The following is a 25,655-nucleotide window of genomic DNA, read 5'->3' as shown; positions in this document are numbered from 1 at the left end:
TGAGTATGGGGTTGGAACGGAAAGTGTTGTCGGTCTAGTAAACGCGGATTGCCGCTTCCTCACCGAAAAGGAAGTCTAAAGGGCACTCAGAGAAAAGAATCAGAAAAAAGACAGATAGGGCAGCATTACGCGCTCGCATTAAAAGTGGAGCGCTACGTTAGCCAGAAATAATGCAGTGCCTTTCATGATGTAAATGTTCTGGAAGTGAGAAGTGAGACCACTAATGTGAGTGTGGCTATAACGCCCACCGTATTCTCCACTGTTTTAATACTGTGGAGTATAGCTCTGCATTCTGTTGCATCGTGGTACTTGAGATTCCCTGAGTACGTCAGCTCGTACCATAAAACCCCAGAACTCTTTTCTCTCACTCCCCTCTGGTGAACATACTTTAATATTTATGCTATTAGATCCTTATGCTAGCGTCAAGCTATAACTCGATCATCTGCTATGACCACATAACCAAACTCCTCTCAAAAATCATGTGATCAACAAAGTCACATGTTATTCCCAGCGTCAACCTTGCTTTCCTTGCTTTCCATACGAGAGGGAGAATATATAGAAGTGTTTAAACTCGTATTGGGTTGAAAGCGAAAAGATTATAGGGCAGAAAATCTCAATTTATTTTTCGTAAGCACTTCGGCTTTCAACTTTCTTGCACTCTATAAACAGGCTCTACACCCTAAGCCTCCTTATACACTTTCGAAAACCCACGAGCACCTGGTCAGAGTATTTGTCACCTGCCTATGACATGATCTCCTATTCATACTTTTTTGACTTGCATAGCTGCACCATCAATCGCCTGACCTCTGCTAGTTGTTGCTCGTGATATACTACTACGATGGAAGGCTGTGCTGCAGGTGTCTGGGCTACCAAATAGAAAGCTTGATCTCCCAATATAGTATATAATTATAGCGTCTGCAACTCCAAAAACTGTTTGTCAATGAGTGAAAGTTAACAGTGTAGTATTAATAATTAGTTTTATAACAAACGAAGTACTGAGTTGAAAAACTCCATCTGAATCTGTGTCAGCCGTTTCTCAAAGACAAAGGCTCCTTCTGATTCTTATCCAATACTCGACATATCCAGTGTCTGTGATCCATACTCAAACTCTTGCCATACCAATCCGATACTTAAGCATCTTACGGCTGGCATCCCTGGCGATCTCTGCTGCAAGGCCTTTCCAATTTCTAGGAATCTCACATCCAAACTTCTCTCTAAACATATTCTTGACGTCCGTACTTCCCAAGCTCACATCATCGAGCTGTCTGACAGAACAATACATCATTTCGATCCATACCAATTGCTCGCGGGTACAATCCTCATATTTCTTTTGGGCCTTTGCACGGGTTTTTGATGGGGTAGCTGCGACCATTCGCCATGTCCGCCAGTCATCTCTTGTTTTCCAGTCTGGGTATTCGTAGAGACTAAGAGATCCGAGGGAAATCTCATCCGAATCAACTATCGCGGTCTCTTCTCCTGGACCATTGAGGAAATCTGCGTCTATGATGAACTGCGGAGGTGCCAGGATCATATCTTTATTTCGTTTCATTGTGTGGTGAGATTCAACGTCGAAGAGTTGTCCAAAATCCTTGTCGAGTGCCTTTCTATGCATCCATATGAGCGAATTCCTGTGGGTGTCTCCCGCCGTAGAAAACATGAAGCTATGAACTTCTTCCAGCTCCTTCTTGTCCTCAGGCTCATACCTCTGCTTCAAATCAAGAACCTGCACCAGGCGCTCAGTAGCCTCTTCTTCGGTAATCTGGTAAGGAGAAGGGTCCATTTCTCTACCGAAGTATTTCCAGAAGTACCTATGATCTGCGGGATCTGCGAGGCCCTTTGGAGGCTGCACCCTGGATCGTTTCACTGGAGATACATGTGCAACACTACCGCTTGTCGTAGTGACAGCGACGGAGTCAGGAAAAGGTGTTATGGGATGTTTATTCTCCCCGTTAAGTTTGGCGACATTGGGTGTTTGCCCTGCAGGATACTGTCTGGGGCGTGGTAGAATCCCCACGAGCTGGAATTTAGCGGGAGTGGGCGATTTGTTGGCCAGTCTTTCGCGTGGAATGATATCGCTGTTCGCGGTGCGTCGAAGTATCGACGTAGGCTGCGACTTCTTAGGAGCCATCTTTTCTGTTTGCAAAGAAAGCGCGTTCAAAGTATATCTCGTTTCCGTCTGCTTATATATTTCGATCGCTTTCGTCAACAGGTCTGGCAAAGCCGGGGCGCTGTCGTCTGAGGAGTTCTGTGCCCGAGTCTTGACAACTTGAGAACCTTCAACTTCGGGGAGATCTTTCGATTGTCCGTTCTGCTGCGGCGCTTGATGCTGCTCAAGCCCTTTTGCTCCCGAGAGCGTTGAATCAGATTGGCGAAATCGAATAGAAAGTGTTGGTTGAGGAGTGTTTGATTTTTGAAGCGAATCTGGCGTCGGAGGACATGCTTCTTGTGAATCCATATTTATACCCGAATTATTTTGCCGATGATGTGTGAATACGGGAATAGTGGGATTGAAGTGAGGTGAAGGGAAGTGAGTCTTGTAACGCGTTTGATCAAAGACATGTAGAGAAGGAACATAATTTAACGGCGTCGCCAACACCTCGAGGCAAGAGCAACTCGACACCCACAAGCTTTTAGGCTTTTGCAAGTCTGGGAAATAGAATAATGCAGGGACGCGATTAGAAGATTGAGTAGTTTCCACAGAGGAAGCTCAAAAGATAGAACGGTGGCTTGGTAATAGCTAGCTGAGCTACATTCCAATATTACCTCTCTTGCCACCTCTTTTACTCCTCTCAATATGACCCTTCAATACCCGCTTAGTCTGCGTCAAACTCCTCTTCTGCTTGTACTTTGCCTTGCCAAGTGTCATCAAGAAATTCTTCTTCCTTGACTTCTCCTTGTTCGTCGTACTCTTGCCTTCAGCTTCCTTCTTCGACTTCCTAATAGCCTGAGTACTCTTATGCTCATTCCTATCACCCTTGCCCTCCCGCGCCAACGCAATCATCTCCTCCTTCGTGCTCTTTCGAAGCTTCGCGAAGCCTTCAATTTGATCGGCTGTCAAAGGATCATCTGCGTGTCGGTCTGCGAGTTCTTTCAAGTATTGAGACTGTGACTTCTTGTTGCCGCCCATAGCCTTATTTAGACTTGCTTCTAACCGTAGCTCCTGAAGCTTGGCGAGATCGGCTGGGGTGAGGATCTTCGTGGTGGCGAGTTTGGAGATTTTTTGCTCGAGGACCTCATCCGCTTTTTCCTTTTCCCCATCTGTTTCGGATTTGGCAGCTGTGTCTAGTTTGGCCTTCTTAGTAGCAGGCTTTTCGTCTTCGCTGTCGCTAATCTCGATCTCGGCATCGCTTTCGACGTTGATCCAGCCACCGGAATCATTGCTGGCATCTGACTCCGCATCCCAATTATTCCACCCGGCTTGTTCTTCTGCTTCATCTTCCTCTTCGTCCTCATCAGAACCAGCTTCTTCGGGTAGTCCACGCTCAACTCGTTTACGCTTCCTCTCGTCTGCTTTCCATTGCTCTAGCAACTCCAATCCTTCAATGCCCCCTACTTCTTCCTCACCGAATCTCCTCTCTTTGATCGATCCACTCTTGATGCCCATCGTCGCCGTCTTTCCTCTGTCTCTCTTCTTGAGCAAATCAGCTCCGACTTCTCTGTATAGAGACAGAAGTCCCTTTGCAGCCATCATGACACCCTTGTCTTTACTCTTCCGGTACATGACCAAATCTTGTAAGAGGGTATCATTCATCGCCAATGGCTGGCGTACGCAGATCTCCCGAATGGCGTTGAGGCCAGCTGATGCAACTTCTGATGCAGATGCTTCTGAAACGAATTCATTGGCGATTTTCTGCACGAGTGGCTCGAGGGCATCCGGAGGAACGAGGTTGTGCGTTGCTTGAGCGAGACAGGCGAGGAACGACGTTACAGATGGCTGTCGTGGGGTGAGATATTTGATGAAGTAGGAGTATAATGAGATGACAGTCAACTTATGCAAGCCGACAAGTCGTGAAACTAGTGACAATACTAGCAACTTCTGCTCCAGGTTGAGTTTCGATTTGCCATTTTGTAAGTGCTTCGAAAACAGAGTCTCGGCGAAGCCCTGAGGATCGTGTAGTAAGTGTAGGGCGGAGAAGTTGAGCGGATGTGGCTGATTCTTTTTCTTTTCGTTCTTCTTGACTTTTTTCACGGCTTCCTCCACATGCTTCTTTTTCTTGTTACTTTTCTTGTTGATACCAGCTTGGTGCTTCAGCTTGCCAACATCAATTCCGCCTTCATCATCACTACTTTCATCATCAAGCTCTTCTCTCTCTTTGTCCCCTCCCAGGAAGAATCGTACACCGCCTCCAATCACCTTTTCGTTGTCCGCTAAACTAGCCTCCTTCATGATCTCAACAGCTTTCGTATCCGTCCATAATTGGCGCTTCCATAATTCTCTGGTGATTTTCACAGCCCAAATACCCTTCGGCGACGCTCGATCGGAAGTAAGCAGGTTGAAGAGCGCGGTTTGGATAGTTCGATTTAGGCGATGGTTTATGGTCTTGGAATTCGATGTCCGTAAATCCGAAAGTATCTTTTGGAACAACAAAGTCCTCAACGTCTTGCTCGGGGTAGCCACCAAAATTGGGAACAGCGAATTGAGGAGGTTCGAGGAGTCAATGATATCTTTCCGTCGCAAAAGAACTAAGCTGCCCACAATCTTCTCCCGCAGCTCGCTCTCCAATTGTGCGTGATGTAATGTGAGGATCGTCTTTAAGTCTTCGGCGAAATCTGCAGTGTCTTCCGGAAAACAGTCTGCAACATGCGCTACGAAATCAATGAGGTCGCGAAAGGAGATAATTCCTGACGAAGTTGCAGTTGTAGGAGAAGCAAGGAAGATGTCGCGCTGCGATTGGTATTGCCCGTATTGATTTAGGAAGTCCTCAGTATATGATCTAGACGGTGTGTTAAAACTAAAAATTCCCAGAAGATGGCGGGGACTTACTTTGGGTCTCTGCGAATTTTGTATTGAAGATTAGGGCTGCGAAAGTTAGTCTCTCGTGACATACAACTTGAATAGTAACACTAACAGATCTGCGTCAACCTTCTCAAGTGCGCCAACTCGTTTCTTTCCCATCGTGGCGGATTATGTGGTGTAGGCTTATCGTGCTGCTCCGCAGCATTGGAATTGAAGTTCTCAAAATATTTTGGAAAATTGCTATCAAGTATCTTAGCTCCGGATAAATCCCTACTAGCTTACCACAGCTTATGGAGGGGAGTGAAGCTATGCCATGTGATATAACACGTGATGCTTCCATATTTACAAGTAATGTTACTCATTTGAGCTATTCCCCTTAGTTAATAAAAAGGGAAAAAAATTATAGAAAACTAAAGAATTAATAAAAGACAGAAGCACATACGATAGAAGAACGAGGGGTTTTATAAGCATAGTAGCTATTTGACAGCTTTCTTAATGACTTTTCGGCTAAGAATAAATTTTCAATTTACACTAAACATAGCTTAAAATAGGGTATTTTCATCCACAAATCACAACAACGATGGCCCGTTGGCCCAATGGCAAGGCGTGAGACTTCGAATCTTGAGATTGCAGGTTCGACCCCTGCACGGGTCAGTTGAACTCTAGGGAGTACTCTTTTGCCATTTTAGGACATTTTTCTGAGTAAACTATATTTGTTAAATATATGTTTTCTAAGTTAAGGTTCTGTTTTAAGGTATATAGGAGTAAACTCGCCTAATTTACTCCCTCGCTTAATTCCCGCGACCCGAGGTTTTCCCGCAACCCGATATCAACCCACCACCCACTTGGAGTTTATGGAATCCTGCCTTATAAAATATGCTAGCGATTAACATATGCTCGGGAGGGCGATGCTTAATACCTATACGTGGTGCCCTCTCCAAACCTGGAGCAGTGGTGTGTTCCTAGTACTATACTGCTTCCAGGAATGTAGGCAGCTTGTCATTCTAGCTCTGCCCGCCGCTGCCCTAAGGAGTGAGACTATAGATAATACTCTCCTAGAGCCTAGATCAAGCCGGACGATACAATTACTATTTCTTCTTCTTTTGCGCAAATCTACAAATTTTTAGTAAAGCTGCATCCACCTCAAATCAATTGAAAGCACCTTACCTTTCTAGTCGAATTTAATGTTTTAAACACGACATGCCCGAAATTGCTTAGCGTCGAATACTAACTACTAAACGCGTGTCACGCTAGTATAGTGTAATCCTTCAATTGTAGCGTGCCTGAAAAGATCAGTTTGCAGCCAGAGCACGAGCGATATATGATTTCATCGTTGCTGGCTCACCGGAATCCAATTAGTAATGGCCGGATATTACCGTAGAAAGATGTTGCTGAAGGCTCCAAGTATTGGCTCAGTATTCCACCCGGCACGGGCGGAATTCCTTTCCAGCCGGTGCCTTACCATGAATGTCGGGCAAATTCAGCAGCAGAAAATCCTATAGGCATCATCTTCCATTGGAGTCTCGATCGCAAGAATCAAAGAAATTGCTCAGTAGCGCAGAGTATTACAAGGCGCCTCAAATCGTCTGAATCGACCAGCCCAACATGTGGGCCAATTGCAGCTTGAATACGCTCTTTGCTATATTTTGACAGAATAGTACTTAGGCAAGTCTCTCTTGATAGTGCTTCCGTTGTGGAGTGATCAGGGTCAGGCGAGGAATAGTTGACCCAAGGCTGATGGTTCTTCATTGCAAGTCTGCAATTTTCCTCTTCATATGCCATCCATACGGTCTGGCTACAGGGCAATGGCATGTTGAGAATGAGGTCATCGCTCAGCGGTTCATAGTAGGGTGAGGTCTTTCTTGTCTTAGGATCATAATTGTTTAGAAAATTGACCATGTTGACGATGAAAACTGTTCTACGCGTTGTTTCGGTGGTTCTCCACGACCCCATGTCGTTGTGGTCGGCGAACACGGTGTTGATTTGAAATCAGAGAAAGCAGCTATGTCAGGACTGCGAATCTGTAGGTATGGCACAATGTAGGTTCTTGTCATCTGCAGAGTATTAACAAGATTAGCCTGAGCTGGAGATAGGAACACTGCTATACCTTCAAAAGAAAGCCCATCTCTAGATTTTTCACAGGCATAACGAGTCTCCACGCTTCAGACTCATTACCAATGGTGTCCTTAATTTCCAAGCTCTCATAGATTAATATCGCGTGTATCGCATCCCACTGCTGCATACACTCGTACAACGGCTGACATATACCTCAGCATTTGATCAGAGCGGAGCTTAGCCTTAGTAGAACTTACGAAATTCCCAATCAGTCGATGCCGCGCTGCGTCTATGGCCTGCCGGAAAAACTGTTTGTCGGTTGAGAGATTCATGCCAGTACTGCTGCAAATGGCCATTGACGTGAATGGAAAAGACGCCAAGTCAGGTTCAACATTTTTGACTTTTGGCAAGTGAAGAAATGGAGAGAAACAAGAGCCTTTGATTAGCAAAGAAGCGTAATCGCCAAGCATACGGGTGAGAATGAGTGGTGTCGACAACGTTGGAGTATTTGAAGGGGACCTCGTGCTGTCATTTGAAGTTTGCGTAAGGGATGTAGCCGGTGAGTTGAGATGGGTTCTTGGCGATATATAAGAATTCTCAATTGAAGACCCAGGGTGTGGGATAGGAAGTACATTTGCAAAGTCTGATATGTTCACGTCGAAGGTATCCAGCGGAAACGGAGAGAGTGGGAAATTCCAAGTCAGGGGTTCAGGGACAGAAGACTGGCTATCCACCGTGGGACAGGACTGGAGATTTTGATTCCGGACACTTGAAGCTTCCTCTATGTGCTCGGGATGACTCAAGTCTTGGGCAGCTGATGGTGCGCTATACAGGCATCTCGTTCCTCTCTTGGCACAACGAGAGCAGGTGGGCTTTGTGTGACAGCACTTGGCCTTAGCCTGAACACACGCATTGCAGGCTGTGCGGCGATTCCTACTTTTTGCGGGACCTCTACAGCGCCTTCGATGACGCAAGAGCAAGTCGGCTGTGTTAATAGTGTCAGCGACAGAGAAAAACAGCGATATTAGAAAAGCTGGAAAATGAGGAAGGCCGACAAGCAGAAACCTACGCCGCTGGTAAGACTTAAAGCACGTCTCGCATTGCAATTGGTTGGATTCAGTACTGGCGATGTTCGACTCCATGGTCACCAGTACGTGGTCAAATCTGCTAAGGCTACCTGGATAGACTATTCAAGTGTAGATAGATGATGTGTTACAGAGCATCGCGGAGGGACATGGACGTCCGTGGTATAGCATTATTACTAATCTGGGGTGAGATCACGTGGCAGCCACAGATCTCCGATTTTCAAGCTGTTCCGGAGCGGAATGGTCTAGCGTACCCGGAATTGGCTGTTGATCGTCCAGTGCCTTCGGACCTTGAAGGTCGTCTTCACTGATTCCTACTCCGGAATACTGTCATATTGAACAGGACAGGGACAGATTAACTAATCGTCCGGAGAAGGCCTAACTTTCCGGGAGGGGACCGTACGGCCGTGCTCCTCCCCAAGTTATCAGTCCGGAGCTCATGGCTCTGTGATGTTATTATTAATAGGTAAATACCGGTAGTATGCTCTCCCTCGTCTCTTAAGCTCTTCACCCATCACGACCACCTCCTGCACGCTCTTGTCTGCTATGTCTGTATCTACAGAAGGTAAGGGCAATCCCGAACTGCCATTCAAGGAATCATCATCGTCACAAGGTGAGTGAGTACTGTACGAGTGGTTTCCGGAGATAGCTCTGAGACAGCCCCAAGGAGAACCTTCTTTTTTCCCCCTTTCTTTCTTTAAACCTCTTTGCTGACTTGTAGACTATTAGATTTCGAGGCTGCGCAGCCTTCGAAAGGAGATTATGTCTACCCCGCCGATGCCTACTCAATGCCACGGCAAATTCTATTCATCGGAACTGTATGTATGTCCATGTACACCAATCAGCTGGGCTTGTGCAACACCCTAACCACGCTCAAAATAATCGGAGACTCTTTTGGAATCAGTAATCCCGGTCAATTGTCATGGTTGATTGCTGGCTATAGCTTAACTATCGGCACGTTCATCCTACTTGGTGGACGCCTTGGCGATGAGTATGGCAACAAGAAAACGTTTGTGCTGGGCATGAGCTGGCTTTCCTTGTGGAGTTTGGTGGCAGGACTCTCCGTCTATTCCAATCATGTGCTCTTCATCTTTGCTCGCGTCTTCCAGGGTCTGGGTCCTGCCTTGACTTTACCCAATGCTCTCGGTATCTTTGGCAAGTCTTTTTCCGAGGGCCCGCGAAACATGGCCTTTGCATGGTTCGCCGCAGCAGCGCCATTTGGCGCCATGACAGGTCTCATTTTTGGCGCCCTCTTTTCCATGGCTTGGTGGCCATGGATTTTCTGGAGTCAGGCTATTGGTGTCGCTTTCGTAGCTGCCTTTGCTGCATGGACAATACCAGACATGCCTGTACAAAAGGAGCAGATGCGACCGCTTCGTCAAAAGCTGGACCGCCTGGATCTTCCTGGTGGTGCAGCTGGCGTGATGGCCCTGGTCTTGTTCAACTTCGCGTGGAATCAGGCCGTGGTCGTTACTTGGCGGGAACCCTACGTCTATGTGTGCTTGATCCTCAGTTTCTTTTTCGGTGCACTATTCTTTTACATTGAGATTTACCGAGCCCGCCATCCAATTCTACCCATCGCTGCCTTTACTTTGGATATTGTCTTCGTTTTCGCATGCACGGCAGCAGGCTGGGCCACATTTGGCATATGGGTTCGTGATACTCTTGATTGGAAAGCATTTCGACTAACAATAAGTGTAGCTCTTCTACGCCGTACGAGTAGCCCTTGATATAGGTGGCCAAACTCCTATTCAGTTGGCAGCATGGTTTACTCCTATCCTTATTACCGGAGTAGTTTCAGCTTTGGCGGTCGGCAAAATAATTAGCAAGGTTCCTGCCTCTTATATTATGGTAGTTGGACAGGTTGCGTATTTGGTCACATCCATTCTGATGGCCTTACGGCCTCCAGAATCGATTTATTGGACCTACTTCTTTTTCGGCACCATCATCGCCACTATCGGAATGGATACATCGTTGCCTGCTGCCATAATGATTTTTGCAAGCGTAGTTCCCCGGCAATACCAGGGCATGGGAGCCAGTATAGTCATGACCATCGTTAACTACAGCATATCACTTGGTCTTGGTTTTGCTGGCACCATTGAAATCAACATCAATCATGGTGGACATACTCAAGCAGACTTGCTCTATGGTTACCGGGGTGCTCTGTGGTTCTCCGTTGGCTTGACGGGGCTCGGAACTGTTCTCAGTCTTATCTTCTTGCTCAAAAATCACTCAAAACAGAAGTCAAATGAGAGTAAAGCGGAAGAGAACATACCAGAAAATCATTAATCCTGGTTTTGGTACGAAGCTGTTTGAAACCTCTGTTCTATTATAGATACTATGAAGTCTGAGGAATATTAGAGTAGCCTAATTTATATAGTGTTTTCGGGGCTTCTCTACAAAAAGCCCGACGCTCTATAGCTCCTTATTCTCTTGGCACGCATTAACTCTGTTGACAACGTATGTACCAGACACAGACATGTACGCAAAAAGCTATTGATTTCGAAACACACTCGTCAGTGCGCCATGTCAACGATTCAAATCCCTCCGAGCATATAATAGCAAGTAATCAATCATCAATTGACTTCCCTCCACGACCAGCCCACACATTGCTGTGATGATCATAATCATGATGTCTCCCCTTCGACCTTCCACTAGATGCCCAATACCAGCCCATCAGCCCATTGTTATTAGCAACTGCAGCCCCACTGACCCTCCTCTCCCTCCTCCGGCTCGTCCCCCTACTTCCATCACTACTCTCACTCCCACTCCTATTTCTTCGTCTCACTCGCGCCCTCCGCGGCTTCCTCACACCATCACCCCTCCTATCCCTCCTACCCCACTCACCATCCCCACCCCGTTTTCTCACCCGACTAGACCTGGAACCCCGCGAGGACCCAAACTCAGAGTCAGAGTCGTCGTAGGAGGTATGGAAGGGCGGGACCCAGATCGCAGAGCGGTTGTCGATGCAGCATTTGTAGAAGATGACAACAAGGACTAGGAGGCCGAATATGGCGCCGATTGTTGCGCCGGCTACGAGACCGGAATTGTTGTTGGGGTTATGGGGGACGACGATTTGAGCTGTGGGTGACACGGATGGGGAATCTGTGGTGGATAGAGGGAAAGGTACTGTTGTTGGAGAGGCTGCGTTCTGTCTCGCACCAATACACGGGTGGAGTTGCAACGTATTGTGCAGTGCTGGTAGAGGTGCCATCGTAAGATTATTTGTAGGAGGTTGTTCCTGAGACCAGAGGAGAATGAGGCAGGGACATCATGGAAAGGAATTGGGAAGGTGGCCTTTTGTAAACAAAGGCGGCAGTGGCGAAATCGAGTAGGATGGCGGGTTGCCCGGCTTGTGTGAAGTGACAGACGCAGCCTCGTGAGAGGCGTCTACACGGTGTTGTTGCGAAAACGAATAGAGCCATAAGAAAATAGCGGGGTGTGTCTGAAACTATAACGACTGTCGTTATGATGTGACAGTCCTGTCTTATCATTGCTCAGATCGGATCGCCTTGCATGAGCGTTCAGCGAATGTAAATGTCGTGGCGTCGTCTTGTCACCAATCTGCATACAGTGCACAATCAATTGACCAATGGGACAGACTACGCGGCTCTGCGGGGATCAATGTGGTGGGAAGCCATCTGACACATGCTGAATTTGATAGCACTTTTGATCCAAAATGTGAATACAACAATCTCCAAGTAGGTATCATTTAGAATAGCTTTTTATTGCTTATTCTGATTAATTGTACTCAATTTCATAGCCATTGCCGGTGTATGCCGGGAGCTCGCCATCCATGAGTGTGTTCCAGTATTCCCAATCAACTGGAGTGATTTCGGGCATTGTATTGTCGTAAGAAAGATCGGATATTTCCCAGTCGTCTCTCGTGTTTTGGTACGTGTTATTCATCGGTGGAAGATTGCTAGTAAAGTCTGGCATTTGATTCGATCTCAAGTATGATTCCTGGTTCTGAAATACAGCAGCTGGCTGTGGTAAATCCAGAACATTCCGTTGAGCGCGTAGCAAAGTAATATATCGCGGAGTTGAGTTCCCATGTCTTCTGTGACTAAGAACACCAGATTCCTCCCTTCTTCGCCAGGCCTTGAGGGTCAAGTTTCCAATAGCATAATAGAGCGCATTCTTGGTATCAGTGATCATATGAGGCCGATATTCGTAGGCAATTTCGACCTGTTGCCATGACCTTTCTACTAAATCACCCGTAAGTCGATGTCGGAGCTCGCCGAGTATGTAAATAAAAGCAGACAATTGAAAATAGTGCTGAATGTGCCAGCGAAACCCCTCAATCTCTTTGGAATTTTGACCAAGCCCATCGATTTCTAATTCCTTTAAGCCTTCCTTAAAGACAAAATCCTTCTCAGCCTGTGGCATACTCGCTCCTTTATCAGGATATTGTCGCGCTTTAGAATGAATTAGCAGGCTTTTCAGAAAATACATATGAATAGACAGCTGACATCCTAAGGAATTGCATTTCATGTGGAAATAGCAACTTACGATGATGTGCCATGATTCTCATAGTGCAAATGACAGATTTTGCTACATGCATAACCAGAAGATGCAAAGGAATCGATGCATCACAGTATCTCGTGTACTTTCGTTCAAAATGAGCCTCTAGATCGTTGATAGCTTTGTCTTTCGCTTGGAGATGCTGAGGACCATGGGGCTTAGTCCATCCGATTTCGCCATCCTCTACGGATATTCCTGTCCTCGTACCTGCTTTCCTGATGGCAACGGCAACGTCGAATCGAAGGCAACAGAACATCATCTCCGTAGCCCCTTCTTTTTCCTTCGGTGGTTCTTTCATAGTTGGGCTCAAATCGCTGTCGGAGATATTCAACGGCACTTGGGTATCAAAGGGGAAATTCCATACTTGGAAACCAAATCCGGCTAGTTTTGAGGCATGGCCATCTAGGAAAACTACTTGCCACCATGTACGCCGCCTGATCTCTGCATCAAAAGGCGAAACCTTATATTTCGAACTATCTCGATGCAGCCCAAGTCTCTGGGCAATTCGAACCGCAACCCCAGTGAGAACGGAAATTGAGTGATGATCCAAGTTCTTGCGAACTCCATGCAAGTAGATTATGAATGCGTGAAGTGTCGAAATATTCAGCGACTTGAGAAATTTCGCATTTATCAAAGCCTGTTGCGTTCCGTTGCAATACTTAGCGACTAGCACTTGGCGAGTCTCATTAAACATGCTCTGGCAATCTGCATTGTCCAGTGCCACGACAGCAAGAAAGTAAATGGAGAACATCAGAGCCTCAGTCGATCGAGACACCGTTTCCAGATTTCCACTTGCATCAAGGATCATCTGCTGCACTGTCGGTGCGTGAAATATTTTGACGAGAGGATTAACGTGGACGAGAAAGGTCTGCCATAGCCGGAAAATATGGACGGGTGGAGGATGCATGGATGTCAACTTCTTCGAGCCTGTTGATGTATGACCAACTAGCAGACTCTCAGCATGAGGGTAGGGCGCGCCATCATTGGATTCGTCATCTGAGGAGCCGGCTTGAAGAGCATCCTTTGGATACTGGAAGTCATCTTTATGAATACCCTGCCAGAAAGGACTATTGAGTCAGAAAAGTAGAGACGGGTAAACCAGCAAGACCTACTTATCAACGTAATGCGAATTGCCTTTATTCGTAAACAGTGAACCTCCATCTCTTTCAGATGTTCGAGGACTAGGGACATTCATACTGAGCAATTGAAACTCATGATGGTCGGGTGACTTGTTTTGGGGAAGGGGTTCATCGGTTTCGAATTCCTCAGGAATGTCCTCATCAATATTGACGCCATGACTTTTCAATAAGTGTTCGTACTTTCGAAGTTTTGCAGCAAGATCAATCTCGGTGAGCTTCCTCTTCCGGCGCCTTGGAAGACTAGGCGTACTGGCTACACATTTGGCTTGGGCTTTGATGCAATTGGAGCAAGGCTTTTGTCTGTCGCATTTTACTTTCCTCTGTTGACACAAGAGACAGGAATGGCCACGAGTGATTTTGGTAAGAGGAGTTTGGCCAGATGCAGAAGTTGGAGAAGGTCTCCCGTCCATCACGTCTGATATTGATAGGGATAGGTCAGGTTGGCTCGGGTTATCGATCGGTTTAGCTTGCGGTGCTTGTTCCGTTTCGCTTATGTAAGCTCGTGCTGTTCTCCCCTCCGGCTCCGAGTAGCCAGCGTCTTTCCTCTCTGCAAGACCAATGTAGATTGAAGAGATGGACCTCTGCTCTGCGCAAGGAAGTATGAATACTAGAAGCGCGAGGGATATTGATATCGAGGTCGCTCGGAGTATTTGAGGTCTCTCGGACTCGGGTATTATTGGTGGCGCAACATCTATGCTGCAAATTTCGGTGCAAACAGAAATCTCGGTCCCGAACTGCAATTATGGACGCGGCTCGTCAGCTACGGTCACGAAAAGAACCCCGTTCTTACTTGTCTTCTCCCGTCTTTTGATGCTACTAGGCAACAAGATTTTCTTCCTGCTAAGTATATTATAAACACAATGTCTCCCTATTTTCTAGTCTCCAATTTTGTCCATATACCTACCTACCTATTATCCAAGCAGCTTTATTTGTGTGAAGCGATCGAGCCTTGTTAACTTCTTCATTCTTTCACCCGTTACATATACGACTACAACTTCTTGACAAGCTATTCAAAGTTTCAATTCTTCACACTTCAGTCGCAAGATGGCCTCCAGCAAAAAAGAGCCTCTCGGTTCGGCAGAAGTCGATTTAGAGAAGGCGGGACCGCCACCTACCGGCCAAGATGAATCCGAAGACGAATTTCCCGGACCGAAAAAGCTCTTTCTGATCATGTTAGGCCTATACTTGTCTATGTTTTTGGTGGCATTGGACCGAACAATTATTGGAACCGCTATTCCCAAGATTACGGACGACTTCCACAGCATCGACGACGTCGGGTGGTACGCGAGCTCTTACTTGATCACTCTTTGTGCTTTCCAACTCATCTTTGGTCGGATATACACGTTTTACTCTGCGAAATGGGTCTTGCTATACGCCATTGGTCTTTTTGAGCTCGGTGTAAGTCGCTCTCCGTCAAACTTGATCTTAATTACTGATTTCTTGCTAGTCTGTTGTTTGTGGCGCCGCGCCGAGTTCGATTGCATTTATCATCGGCCGAGCTATTGGTATGTCAACTTACATCAAGTAAGGAGAGCTTTGCTAACCTTCTTCATAGCGGGCCTTGGATCAGCCGGCATCTTCACGGGCGCTGTGACGACCATGATCATTTCCATTCCTCTTCACAGACGGCCCATGTTTCAGGCAATCTTCGGAGCAGTCTTTGGCGTTGCCTCGGTGTGCGGGCCCCTGATAGGAGGCGCTTTCACAACTTCCGTCAGTTGGAGATGGTGCTTTTACATCAACTTGCCAATTGGTGGTTTGGTCGTAGCCATAATTCTCTTCATTCTCAAAACGCCTCCCAGCAAGAATACCGATACCCTCAAACAACAAATCGTGAAGCTTGACCCTCTCGGGAGCTTGGTGTTTCTCCCAGCTATAGTATGCTTGCTGTTGGCGCTTCAGTGGGGAGGAACAACCTACGCCTGGGCTAACGCGCGTATCATTGTACTTTTCATACTTGCAGGGATTCTGATCATCATATTCGTGATCATCCAATTCAAATCCGGCGATAACGCAACAGTTCCCATCCGAATCATCAACCAACGAAGTATCCTTGCGGGCGCATATTTCTCCGTAGTGTCGCAAGGATCGATGATGGTACTCATTTACTATCTCCCTATCTGGTTTCAGGCCGTCAAAGGAGTCTCAGCCGTCCAGTCCGGGATTCACACCCTTCCGCTTGTCCTGTCCCTCGTCGTTGGAAGTATTCTGAGCGGCGTCATCACCCAAAAAACCGGCTACTATGTCGGTCAACTCTACGCCTCCACCATCCTCACGGCTATCGGTGCTGGCCTCCTTACAACGTTGACCGTCGATATTAGCAGTGGGAAATGGATTGGTTATCAGATAATATATGGGTTCGGGCTTGGACTCGGTATGCAGCAAGCGGGCATGTCTGCGCAGACGTGCTTGGGCAAGAAAGACGTGATGACTGGGGTCTCCATCATGTTCTTTTTCCAAGGACTTGGAGGATCTATCTTCATCACTGTCGGCCAAACCGTCTTTAGTCACTCTCTTGTGTCAAATCTTGGGAAAATCGACAGCCTCGATACAGCGCAGATTGTCAATTCTGGCGCAACAGATTTGAAAACACTAGTTCCAGCGAATATGCTAGAGGAAGTACTTGTTCAATACAACGGTGCTCTCACAAACACGTTGAAAGTTGCTCTGGCGCTTTCTTGTGCTACGCTTGTGACAGCATTGACGATGGAGTGGAAGAGTATAAAGGGGCTGAAGCAAGGTGGACAGCCTCCTGTGGCCGAAAAAGATAAAGCGGAGGAGACGAGTGAGGAGAGAAGCATGGCTACTGAGACAAAGACATCGGTTGCAAATGATGTTAATTCGGCTGCAACTGGTGAGCCGGAAGCGTCCAAGTTGTCCTGAGGAGATCTGGGGCTCATTATTTCATATTCAGCGCATTGAGTCTTCGAATAGAAGCCCTGGCTGAAAGATTCCATTTTGGCGTACAAATACCCCTCTCAGACATGTACATCTAAAGCATAATTTCCTTTTATATTAATACAAAATACAGAAGCAAAAGAAGAAGAAGAAGAAAATAAAAGTCCATAGTATACCAAAGGCCCGACCAAGCTCCAATGAGAATTCATGTGAATCAAATCCCGTAACATTAACTTATTGCATCTTAACCCACGTTCAACTTCCAAGCAAATGATATACTCACTCACTTCAATAATGCATTGATGAACAACACGTTTAATTAGGCATCATTCAGTCATGTCGTTGCGTTTGAAAGCGCCTCGTTTCCAGTCTTGCTCGAGGCCATCGAGTACCTCTTATTCGTATGGGTTGTGATGCGTTAGTGACGCAAGCCTTGGACATAACGTTGATGCTTCAAAGTAACATCGTGATACTGGCCAATATTAAAAATCAAACCCCCGAATAAGGCCCGAATCTTGAACTTTCATGTATTCAGCCAAAGTGACTGCATTTCAAATACCTGCGTACTGTATCCATTCCCTCTATTATTAATTCACGCAAAATGGTCTCTCTGCCTGTACCTTGAGCCCCTTTTTTCCTCCCGGATAGGTGACCCTACATGGTCTACACCAATCCATTTATTCCGTGGAGCCCCAGTCTTAACAACTCTACCCTTCCCTTTCACATCCATCACCGTAGCTATTTTTTCGCGAAACGCTCCTGCTGTTGCTGCTCCCGTAAGGCCCGACTCCCATGCCGAAATGCACATGAACCAACAAGCCCATGCCGCCATGATGGCAATGAAAGCTGTCAACATCCAAGCTCCAGCTTTGTCCCCCTTCGTCGGCGGCGTGATCCGCTGCGCTGGTGGCACGGCAGAGGAATTATGCCCGGCATTTGGGTTCGAGATACTGGTCCCGCCCGTAGAATTCGTCAAAGGTACGCCAATATACCGAACCATTGTAGATTGAAAGACTTCCAAGGCCGCCATCTGCTGACCCACGCCATCACTACCGTCCCAAGTCCCATTCAGAAACCATTTCAGCCCACACGTCATGCCCCTCGAACCGCCGGTGCATTGCGCTGCTGCTGCGTTGGCGGAGGATTTCAAGAGCGCGATGGTTTTGTCGTAGATGAAAGGCGCCATTTGTGTGGATTGGCCCATCCAGCGAGAGAGGTAGGCTTTGAAGGAGTGTTCGTCCGTGTTGCATTTGTCGTACTGTTCACATATGTCTTTCATGATGCCGTCGGGAAAGAAGGCAAGTGCGATGGCGTCGATGAGTCCTTGAGTTCGGGTGCGCCATACTGGGTCTCCGTTTGTCTTTGGGAGTATTGTCAGTTGGGAAGTATATTCAACATTTTGGAGGGGCTTACGTAGTTGTACATAGTTGACGCTCCCATTAGTACAGTGGCGGCGTTGTAGGACCACTGGTTATGGTCGATCTTGGTGCAGTTCAGTTTGGTTAGCCTCCGAGTTGTCAAAAACGTTGTAATTCTGGTCAATAAGACCAATTTCCTCCATCCATTCCCAGACCTTAACTGCCCATTGTGCGTAGTGATCGTCATTAGTGTACCGAGCAAGTCGAGATGCGATGTTGAAGAGGCATCCGTTGGAAATCGAGTTCTTCAAATCATAACCGTTGATCTGATAGACCTGCCAGCGAAGTCCACCGCCGCAAGTAGTCGTGTCCCAACGGCCTATCTGTTCATTGAATACCGCTTGAGCCAAGCTCAACCATGATGGATCCCCTGGATTTGGTGGGCTTGGGAATTTCGTCTCGGCTGCGGACAAAGCTGCCATTGCCCAGAACGCTTGGTCGTCATTTCCCATCTCAGCACTCTCATTTTGGGGATTGAAATCTTTGTCTATTCCAACCTGGAACTGAAGCCCTTGCATTGTGATGTCGTTGTAGGTTGTGTCTCCAGTGTAATGCCCTGTGAGGACGAGTCAGCATAACTTGGGCACCAATACTCGTAAGTTGCGACAGCTATAGTGTTCTTATGCACCTATACAAAGCATGCATAGTAGAGCAGTTCCTGATCTAGAGAGTGAGATGGAACTCTCAAAATCACTTACAATAATTAATCAATGCCCCCCACATAGCACCGGATTCCCACCAATAATATGGAGGTTCGGGGAGTTTTCCAGGCGTCTGTCCACTCTCATTTCCCTTGTAATAGCTCACCATGTCGTACGCAGCGATGCTGGCAGCCTTCTTGATGGATTCTAAAGGGCACGCAAATTAGCACAGCTTGTTATCTACTCCGCCAGTGAGGAAATAAACGTACCAACATCGTCGACATCGATCTCTATCGCTATTGCCACCTGGAAGACCACAAGACACAGCAAAGCACAAGCCCGAATCATTTTGGAATAGCGATGTCTTGATCCACACATGGAAAGGTTCGAGCGATGAACATGTGGGTTCAAGTGTCATGAGAGTGAATGGTTTCTGTGATTGCCTTTCCGCGCCTGCCACTATACCGGAGTGAATGCAAGCGAGGAGACAGCACTAACTCGACTTGTAGGCTGGCATAATAGAAACTTACACATTCTAAGGCACGGTGAAGCTTGTGCCAACATGCGGATTTCTTTTATGTGCCGGTAAGTTCAAACTGACTTCGGAGGTTCGGAAGGGGCCGACTGTTAGACAAATTGAACCCACCAACACGTCTCATGATCGATGGCATGAACACAACCTGTCGTCGGTATGCAGTATTGTGTGCAGGGGAATCATGCCTCCGAGAGTCTGTGAGACGCTGCTGTGCTAGCTAAATGGAAGCTCCATCCAAAAACCTTGCGTAAGATTTATACCCAAACTCGGAAGAACTGTGACGAGTGCCACAGCATCTGCATTTTCTTTGAATTTGCCTCCCACAACGTCTTTAGGACGCGACAAATCCCATGCTCCTTCCCCGTACACTATCACGTTTGTTAAATGCGGGGTATGCGGGGTACGTGGGGTACAGTTGAGACGGTGCAAGTGCAGAAGCGAATGGAGCTGATCAGTTCAGATTGTCCTGCATGGATAGCGAGATACATTACCAAATTATTATTGTAAATGCTTATATCGACCAACTTGACGTAGAGGTTTGGTACCACTTTGTCTTCCCGCCGTGTGCCCTGTCAAACGGTGCCAATTGCTAGCAAGTTGACTTCGTGTCAGACTTAATAGGACTAGACAGGCAAAGCTTCTGATGGAGGACGAGATATTCAAGAGGCTGATCGCTTCAGATATTCAGGTCAATGGATCAAGTCGCTAAGTAGCACCGACCAAATGCAAATCCGAACATTTCGAGGTTGTGTTTCCGAGGGGCCTCGGGAAAGTGAAATATCTTCGCATGCTTTTTTTCATAAGTGCTTCCGCTTTTGATACCTCGAACACACCATTTTATCTCAAAGACGGTCTTTCAATCCATCTCCATGACCGTTGTCGCTTGGTTATCTGCAATTCCACGATGACAGTGTACGGTGCCGTAAGAGCTCCAGTGCAAGATCATATCATAATTTCAAGCCCAGGAAAACGATGAGAGACAATAACAGCATCTCAATTGAACAAGACTGCATAACCAATTTTAGAGAAGCAGAATGCACAGACTTTCGCGGGGAGGCCTCTCACTGTGTGGTAGTCAATGCCGGTCACATGCCAAAACTTGGACAGGAAAACCATGGAAAATATAAGTGTACTAAACGGAAGTAGAAGAGGGATTAAAAACTCATATAACATCAACTTTGATCAAGTATAAGAAACAAGGTAATCTCATGAAATTTGAGACGTACCAGGTCTGGACAACCAATTTCCTCAGATGACGCCGGATAGGAGTCAGAGGCAAGGCGCATTTGAGACTGCAACAATTTTTACGAACAGGTTATCATAACTGAGCGCCCATCTCCATTTGCAATACGTCCGTAAATACCTGAACAAGTCAAAAGGAAAGATCACATGCAGGTCAGCTGACAACCTTACGGACGTTAGCGGACAAATTCAGTGCCGGCCCCTCGGTGTATCCTAATATTTTAGTCGCTGCTGAACTGTTCAAATTACTTCCACGACCTCAGAAACCAACAGCAGCCGCGATGTCTCAGAATCCAGGAGTTGGTGTCGTGAAGAAAGAGAAGAAATGGGTACGCGCCTTGTACGCCTTGCCGCTGCTAGCGGCTGTTTATGGAGCCCACAAGACGATGGGCGTCACGCTGGACCTGTTACTCCCGATGCTAAGAGCCTCGATCGCGGGCGGGGAGATTCAGTTGGCTGATGGGATTGTCGTTCCTCTATATAAGAAATATTTTGGGATTCAAGGCCTGGACCGCTTCATTTCTGCATTTGTCACGTTCTTCACTCCGATTATTGGGGATTTTGATCCTATCAGCAGAACGCAGGGGGTTGCGTTTTTGGGAGATCTCATTCCGCTTCAGACGATATGGTTGGTTGAAGGTGTACGACGTGGGAATTATCTAACTGCTGCTCATCTCCTGTAAGTAGAAATACCCAATGAACGTGACATGAACTCACCTTAAACAGGCCAACCGTCCTTGGTATACTATTCCAGATCAAAGGTCTGGGCTTCATTGCTCCAATCTGGTTCTTTCTGCACTATGTCCAGTCCCCTTTGGAGAATTATCATGCGGCGGAAAATCGACTCACTCAGATTGGCGCGGTGAAGACCATAATTCCTACCATTATGCTTTCATATATCCTGCCTTCAATCGCCATGTGCTACGTGCCGGGCCTCGAAAACCGCCAATGGATCAACGGCCTCCTCTGGCAAGCCTTCCCACTTTACGCCGCTGTCTACCAGAGAATTTTCGGTCTGTTCGTCAAGGACACAACCGAGGCAGATCGCGTCTCAAACCCCGAGGCAGACATACCATATCTCCGCCGCGCTTATGGATTCGCAGCAGTGACGGCCGCAGCATTCAACCTGTACGCTCGCTTTAACCCCCCTGGTCCCATCAAAGACGTATTCTTTGCAGGCATAAGCAGTCCATCCACTGTTCCAAATATTATGCAAGGGGCGGCCATGTTTTTGAAGTATGATCAAATTGCCACTTTTAGCGCTGGCGCTGCCTGGATTATGTTGAGTTTCTGGGATTTGAAGAGCGCTGGGAAGGTCCATCTTGAATGGCAGAAGATTTTTACGATATTTGGCTTTCTTACGAGTATTTTTGGCCCGGGTGCTGCGATGATGATCATGTGGGCGTGGAGGGAAGAGGCCTTAGTTGCAAAGAAGAAGGTGGCCAAGAAAAACTAAACAGTGTCTGGGGGCTTCTCTGGCGGGTAATGGCGCAGTTACTGTGTATTATTATAGAGGGATGCTTGCGTACTGGCCATTTCTCTGGATGAGGCTAATTCATAAGAAAGGGAAAGAGAAGAGTCGAATCTGGTCCGGAATGGCGGGAAATTGATTAACATTGCCATGCTTGTCTATGGGGATAGTGTAGCTCTTCCTCTACTTGGATACCTGAAGTACTTTGATATGTTGATACATTTTGATATCTCCTATTGTAATCGGTAGAGTGAAACACGAGGAGCAAGCGAAGGGTTTGAGGTCGGCTATCCCTTCCTATTTGAGAAAATCCAATCAATATGCACCGCATCATTCCTTCCTTACCTCAGCGGGTACTTTGTTTCAGCCCCCGCCGGCCGTAATCCCGCACTTAATTAATTATACCACCAGCTTAATTGTAGCATACATTTACGCTGTATACTCCGTTTTGACCTCAGAATGGAGCATACTTTACACACATAGCTTGGAAGTACAAGGGCCGTTGTAGGAGCTGTCAACCTCTTTTATAATCAGCGAGCTGAGACTTCTCTGCTGCGATCCTGGTGCAAGGTAATCTTACTTGCTGTAAGCTCAGTCCGTTCTGCTTACCGTCAGCCTCCCTACAATCTTCCACATCCCTCAAGACTTTACTATTGAAAACACTCGCTGACTTGACTGCTTCTACAGAGCGATGCCAATGCCCCAGCAAAACCTGCTCACCGGCATCAATCGCAGATACAGGACATTGATACCTCTCACGCTTGTATCCATATGGGCTTGGTTCTTATGGCGTCCTGTGTTCGATTTCCAAACGAAGCTTCCTTGGGACAAATCCTCCAACTCCAACCAGACGCAGAGTACCCCCATATCTTGGGAAGGAACTAAAGACATATTCGATTTTCCTCCAATCGAATCCGAAGCTATAAAGAGTATCTGCGACGATGTTGAATGGAACTCTACCCTGGTCTTCACTTGCGATAATTCATATGGAGGAGTTGGCAACATTCGGAACTCTGTGCTAAATTGCGTTCGATATGCAATTTCAGCTGGTGCAAGCTTGGTGATTCCCAAGATCATACTTCGGAATAGCCAGAATATCATGGATCTCGAAACCGGTGAGCGGACCACTTTAGACTACATGTTCAATGTAGAGCACTTTGTCGAGTCTTTGCGCCTGTCCTGCCCGGCATTGAAACTCTACAGTGCGGAGGGCGACATCCCGAACCTCGAGAAGTCTTCCGACCCTATTTCAGTGGTGCCTGAAAGCTTGGTTGAAGGCAAATCAAGGGATGGGTCAGCAGCATTACAAAATTCAGACCAATGGAGACAGCAATTCTACCAATGGCTCGAGCAATATGCAACGAACAACGCCGAAGGTCCTATAATTGTCCACGTTGGACGCTTATTCCTGAAATATTCGGTATATAGCGACGGGGAGCGCTTCGCCCTCGAGTTTGGGGAAATTATGAAGGTTCGATCGGACGCCCGCGAGCTCGCCACAACGACTCTTCACGCGCTCATCCAAGAATACTCTCTTCGTGTCAATTTGACCGAAAACATTCTAAAAGATGCCTTCCTTGGCGTCCATTTGCGAACTGAAAGAGACGCAATGAATGCCTGGGGCAATCCGTTCTGGCCATTTTCAACATACAAGGCTATAGTGGGGAAATATATGGAGCAAATTCAGGATCCCTCTCGCCCAAAAACCGCGGTCATTTATGTAGCCTCCGGTGATCTGAATGAAGTAGGCAAATTCGCTGGGGATGTGAAGGCCCTCAACATGACTGTCACCTCGAAGAACAACTTATTGACTGGAAAGGATAAGGAAGATCTAGAGAAACTAGCTTGGGATCAACAGGCTTTGGTAGATTTCCTGGTTATGCCTATGGCATCGGACTTCGCTGGGCTTGGGATTTCAAGCTTTTCGTGGAATATCGCGCTTAGAAGGCATTTGTTCGCAAAGCAGAAGAACTTCCTGCATATCGACGGTCCAAGGATGTTCGAAGATGAATTTAGCATCTTGTATGGAGGTGGAAGGGACAAATATCCGGAGTACGAAGCTTGCTTGTGGCCTTGAGAGACTCTCGGAGAGCCCCGAACATTCTTGATTAAGGCGAAATGAACACAAGCTTTCCAGAAAACTGCCCGATACCGTCTAGGATGAAGGCGCACATGGCATTTAGGAGAAGTAATGGTCTTAAAGCAGATCACTTGAAAGAAGTCGGTGGTCGGGCTACACCAAGTCCGGACATTCTATCTGGATTTCCTTGCCCGACTGAAGAGCGAATCATTGGGAATCTAGGATTTGCAGTCACAGGATGCAGGTCCATAGACGCGACTGGACATGAAGTACGAAGGTGAGACCCCGAAATCTTTTCACTGTTAAAGCGCATACAAACATGTTATCAGGTTACCTCTAACCACAAAATTTGCGCAGGGCTGGTTTATGATTGGGCTAGGTATATAACCTCGTTAGTACCAATAGAAACAAGGGTTCCAGCACTTACAAGGCGTCTTTCGCCGTGTCTTACCTTGTGAGGAATGTCTGTGCTAAGCAACAATGGGGGTTCAATTACGTGGCGTGTGTTCGTCCTGGATGCTGATGATACGCTTACGTCCGTCGGTTAGCTCAATAACTATGTGCTGATATGCCGATTCGTTGCTCTATTGGTACCCTAGTTCTACAAAAGGGCGCAGGAGCTATTTAAGGACTGCGTTCAGTCTCAACCTTCTGCACTTACAATAATCGGATTATCCATTAGGTACCCATTCTACAGAGCAGAAATTATCATCTTTGTCCTTTATCAATTAGTGCAATGTCAGAACAAATCCAGGCCGTCGTTATCCTCCACCCCGTTCCGGGCAAAGAGAGTCGAGTCTGTCCACCCCTTTTCCATACTCCGTATATTCTTCTAGCTATTTTCCTTCTAGCTGGCACATGTTTTCATTTTCTTCCGTTGTGTGATCATCATCGCTGCAAAGCTAACGCAAACCCAATCAATCCAGCTCAAGGAAGTCCTCACAGAACTCGCGAGCAACGTCGAGAAGAACGGGAAGGGCGCTGCAAGTTTCCTTCCTCTCCTTATATTATGCACTTCTTTCCCCCATACCTCATCTCATCTCGTACTTTTTTCTGTTTAAATTCCCATAAATTCAGATTCCACATCATACATGTCTCTCTCCTCTTGCCCCTCATCTCCCCACCCTCATCCTACCCAGCGTGCGGCACAGCGAAGCATGACATCAAACTAATCTGATGTCAATGCATAAATAGCTCAATTTTCAAGTCTTCGAACAATATGACTCCGCAACCGGGACCAATGTTATCTTGTCCCAAGAAACTTGTACGTCTACTTTACTTCCTCCTTATGAATCCTTTTCGTGCATTCGCTACTAGTCTAGTAGTGCCCAAGCAACTCTTTTTTCTTTCACTCCTCCCTACCTTCATCCCCGGCCTTTTTTTTTATCACGCTTTCCCTTTCGTCCTTCTTCCTAAACCTTTATTTTCCATTTACGCAGTAGCTTACGAAGACGAATAGGGTCGGATCAAGCTGCGGTTGATGCCCATCTCGCCTCCTCCTACTTCACCGACTCGCTCGGCACGCTTATGAAAGAAGAGTTGGTTACTGGACCGCCTGAGCAATATAAGATTAAACCCATTGCCGGGTTCGCTTCACGCTGAAGTACTGG

At 46.9% G+C, this 25,655-nt stretch overlaps 7 protein-coding genes and 1 non-coding gene across 8 annotated transcripts; 5 read left to right on the top strand and 3 right to left on the bottom strand.

Annotated features, from left to right (window-relative positions):
• Positions 1-2,746: 2,746 nt before the first annotated feature.
• SDA1 lies at positions 2,747-5,116 on the bottom strand (the record flags this gene model as incomplete). Its single annotated transcript, XM_031146733.1, has 2 exons — positions 2,747-4,934; positions 5,070-5,116. The coding sequence occupies 2 exons, from the start codon at positions 5,114-5,116 to the stop codon at positions 2,747-2,749; spliced, it is 2,235 nt and encodes a 744-aa protein (XP_031008704.1).
• A 423-nt stretch (positions 5,117-5,539) lies between these two features.
• On the top strand, positions 5,540-5,611 carry LHYA1_G001753. The gene has a single exon. It is a non-coding gene; the product is annotated as a tRNA-Arg (tRNA).
• Positions 5,612-8,643: 3,032 nt separating this feature from the next.
• terG (Efflux pump) lies at positions 8,644-10,386 on the top strand (the record flags this gene model as incomplete). Its single annotated transcript, XM_031146732.1, has 3 exons — positions 8,644-8,710; positions 8,827-9,749; positions 9,799-10,386. 3 exons carry the CDS (start codon positions 8,644-8,646, stop codon positions 10,384-10,386), a joined length of 1,578 nt encoding a protein of 525 aa, XP_031008698.1.
• A 1,452-nt stretch (positions 10,387-11,838) lies between these two features.
• On the bottom strand, positions 11,839-14,170 carry aurR2_2 (Aurofusarin cluster transcription factor; the record flags this gene model as incomplete). Its single annotated transcript, XM_031146731.1, has 3 exons — positions 11,839-12,515; positions 12,610-13,688; positions 13,734-14,170. 3 exons carry the CDS (start codon positions 14,168-14,170, stop codon positions 11,839-11,841), a joined length of 2,193 nt encoding a protein of 730 aa, XP_031008699.1.
• Positions 14,171-14,777: 607 nt separating this feature from the next.
• Positions 14,778-16,643, top strand: aflT_1 (Efflux pump; the record flags this gene model as incomplete). Its single annotated transcript, XM_031146730.1, has 3 exons — positions 14,778-15,158; positions 15,208-15,265; positions 15,316-16,643. Coding segments are annotated over 3 exons (1,767 nt in total), but the record flags the coding sequence as incomplete, so codon positions are not given.
• Positions 16,644-17,250: 607 nt separating this feature from the next.
• On the bottom strand, positions 17,251-19,065 carry DCW1_0 (Mannan endo-1,6-alpha-mannosidase; the record flags this gene model as incomplete). Its single annotated transcript, XM_031146729.1, has 5 exons — positions 17,251-18,018; positions 18,072-18,140; positions 18,184-18,632; positions 18,775-18,924; positions 18,987-19,065. The coding sequence occupies 5 exons, from the start codon at positions 19,063-19,065 to the stop codon at positions 17,251-17,253; spliced, it is 1,515 nt and encodes a 504-aa protein (XP_031008651.1).
• A 1,710-nt stretch (positions 19,066-20,775) lies between these two features.
• On the top strand, positions 20,776-21,950 carry ctvD_1 (Citreoviridin biosynthesis protein; the record flags this gene model as incomplete). Its single annotated transcript, XM_031146728.1, has 2 exons — positions 20,776-21,173; positions 21,221-21,950. 2 exons carry the CDS (start codon positions 20,776-20,778, stop codon positions 21,948-21,950), a joined length of 1,128 nt encoding a protein of 375 aa, XP_031008650.1.
• Positions 21,951-22,656: 706 nt separating this feature from the next.
• On the top strand, positions 22,657-24,042 carry LHYA1_G001747 (uncharacterized protein; the record flags this gene model as incomplete). The annotated part of the gene is made up of 1 exon (XM_031146727.1): positions 22,657-24,042. One exon carries the CDS (start codon positions 22,657-22,659, stop codon positions 24,040-24,042), a length of 1,386 nt encoding a protein of 461 aa, XP_031008655.1.
• Between the last annotated feature and the right edge of the window lie 1,613 nt (positions 24,043-25,655).

This window comes from Lachnellula hyalina (genome assembly GCF_007821495.1).
Source record: "Lachnellula hyalina strain CBS 185.66 chromosome Unknown contig00013, whole genome shotgun sequence".
Lineage (NCBI taxonomy): Eukaryota > Fungi > Ascomycota > Leotiomycetes > Helotiales > Lachnaceae > Lachnellula > Lachnellula hyalina.
Note: the sequence above shows the minus strand (reverse complement) of the source record. Positions and strands in the feature narration are given on the sequence as shown.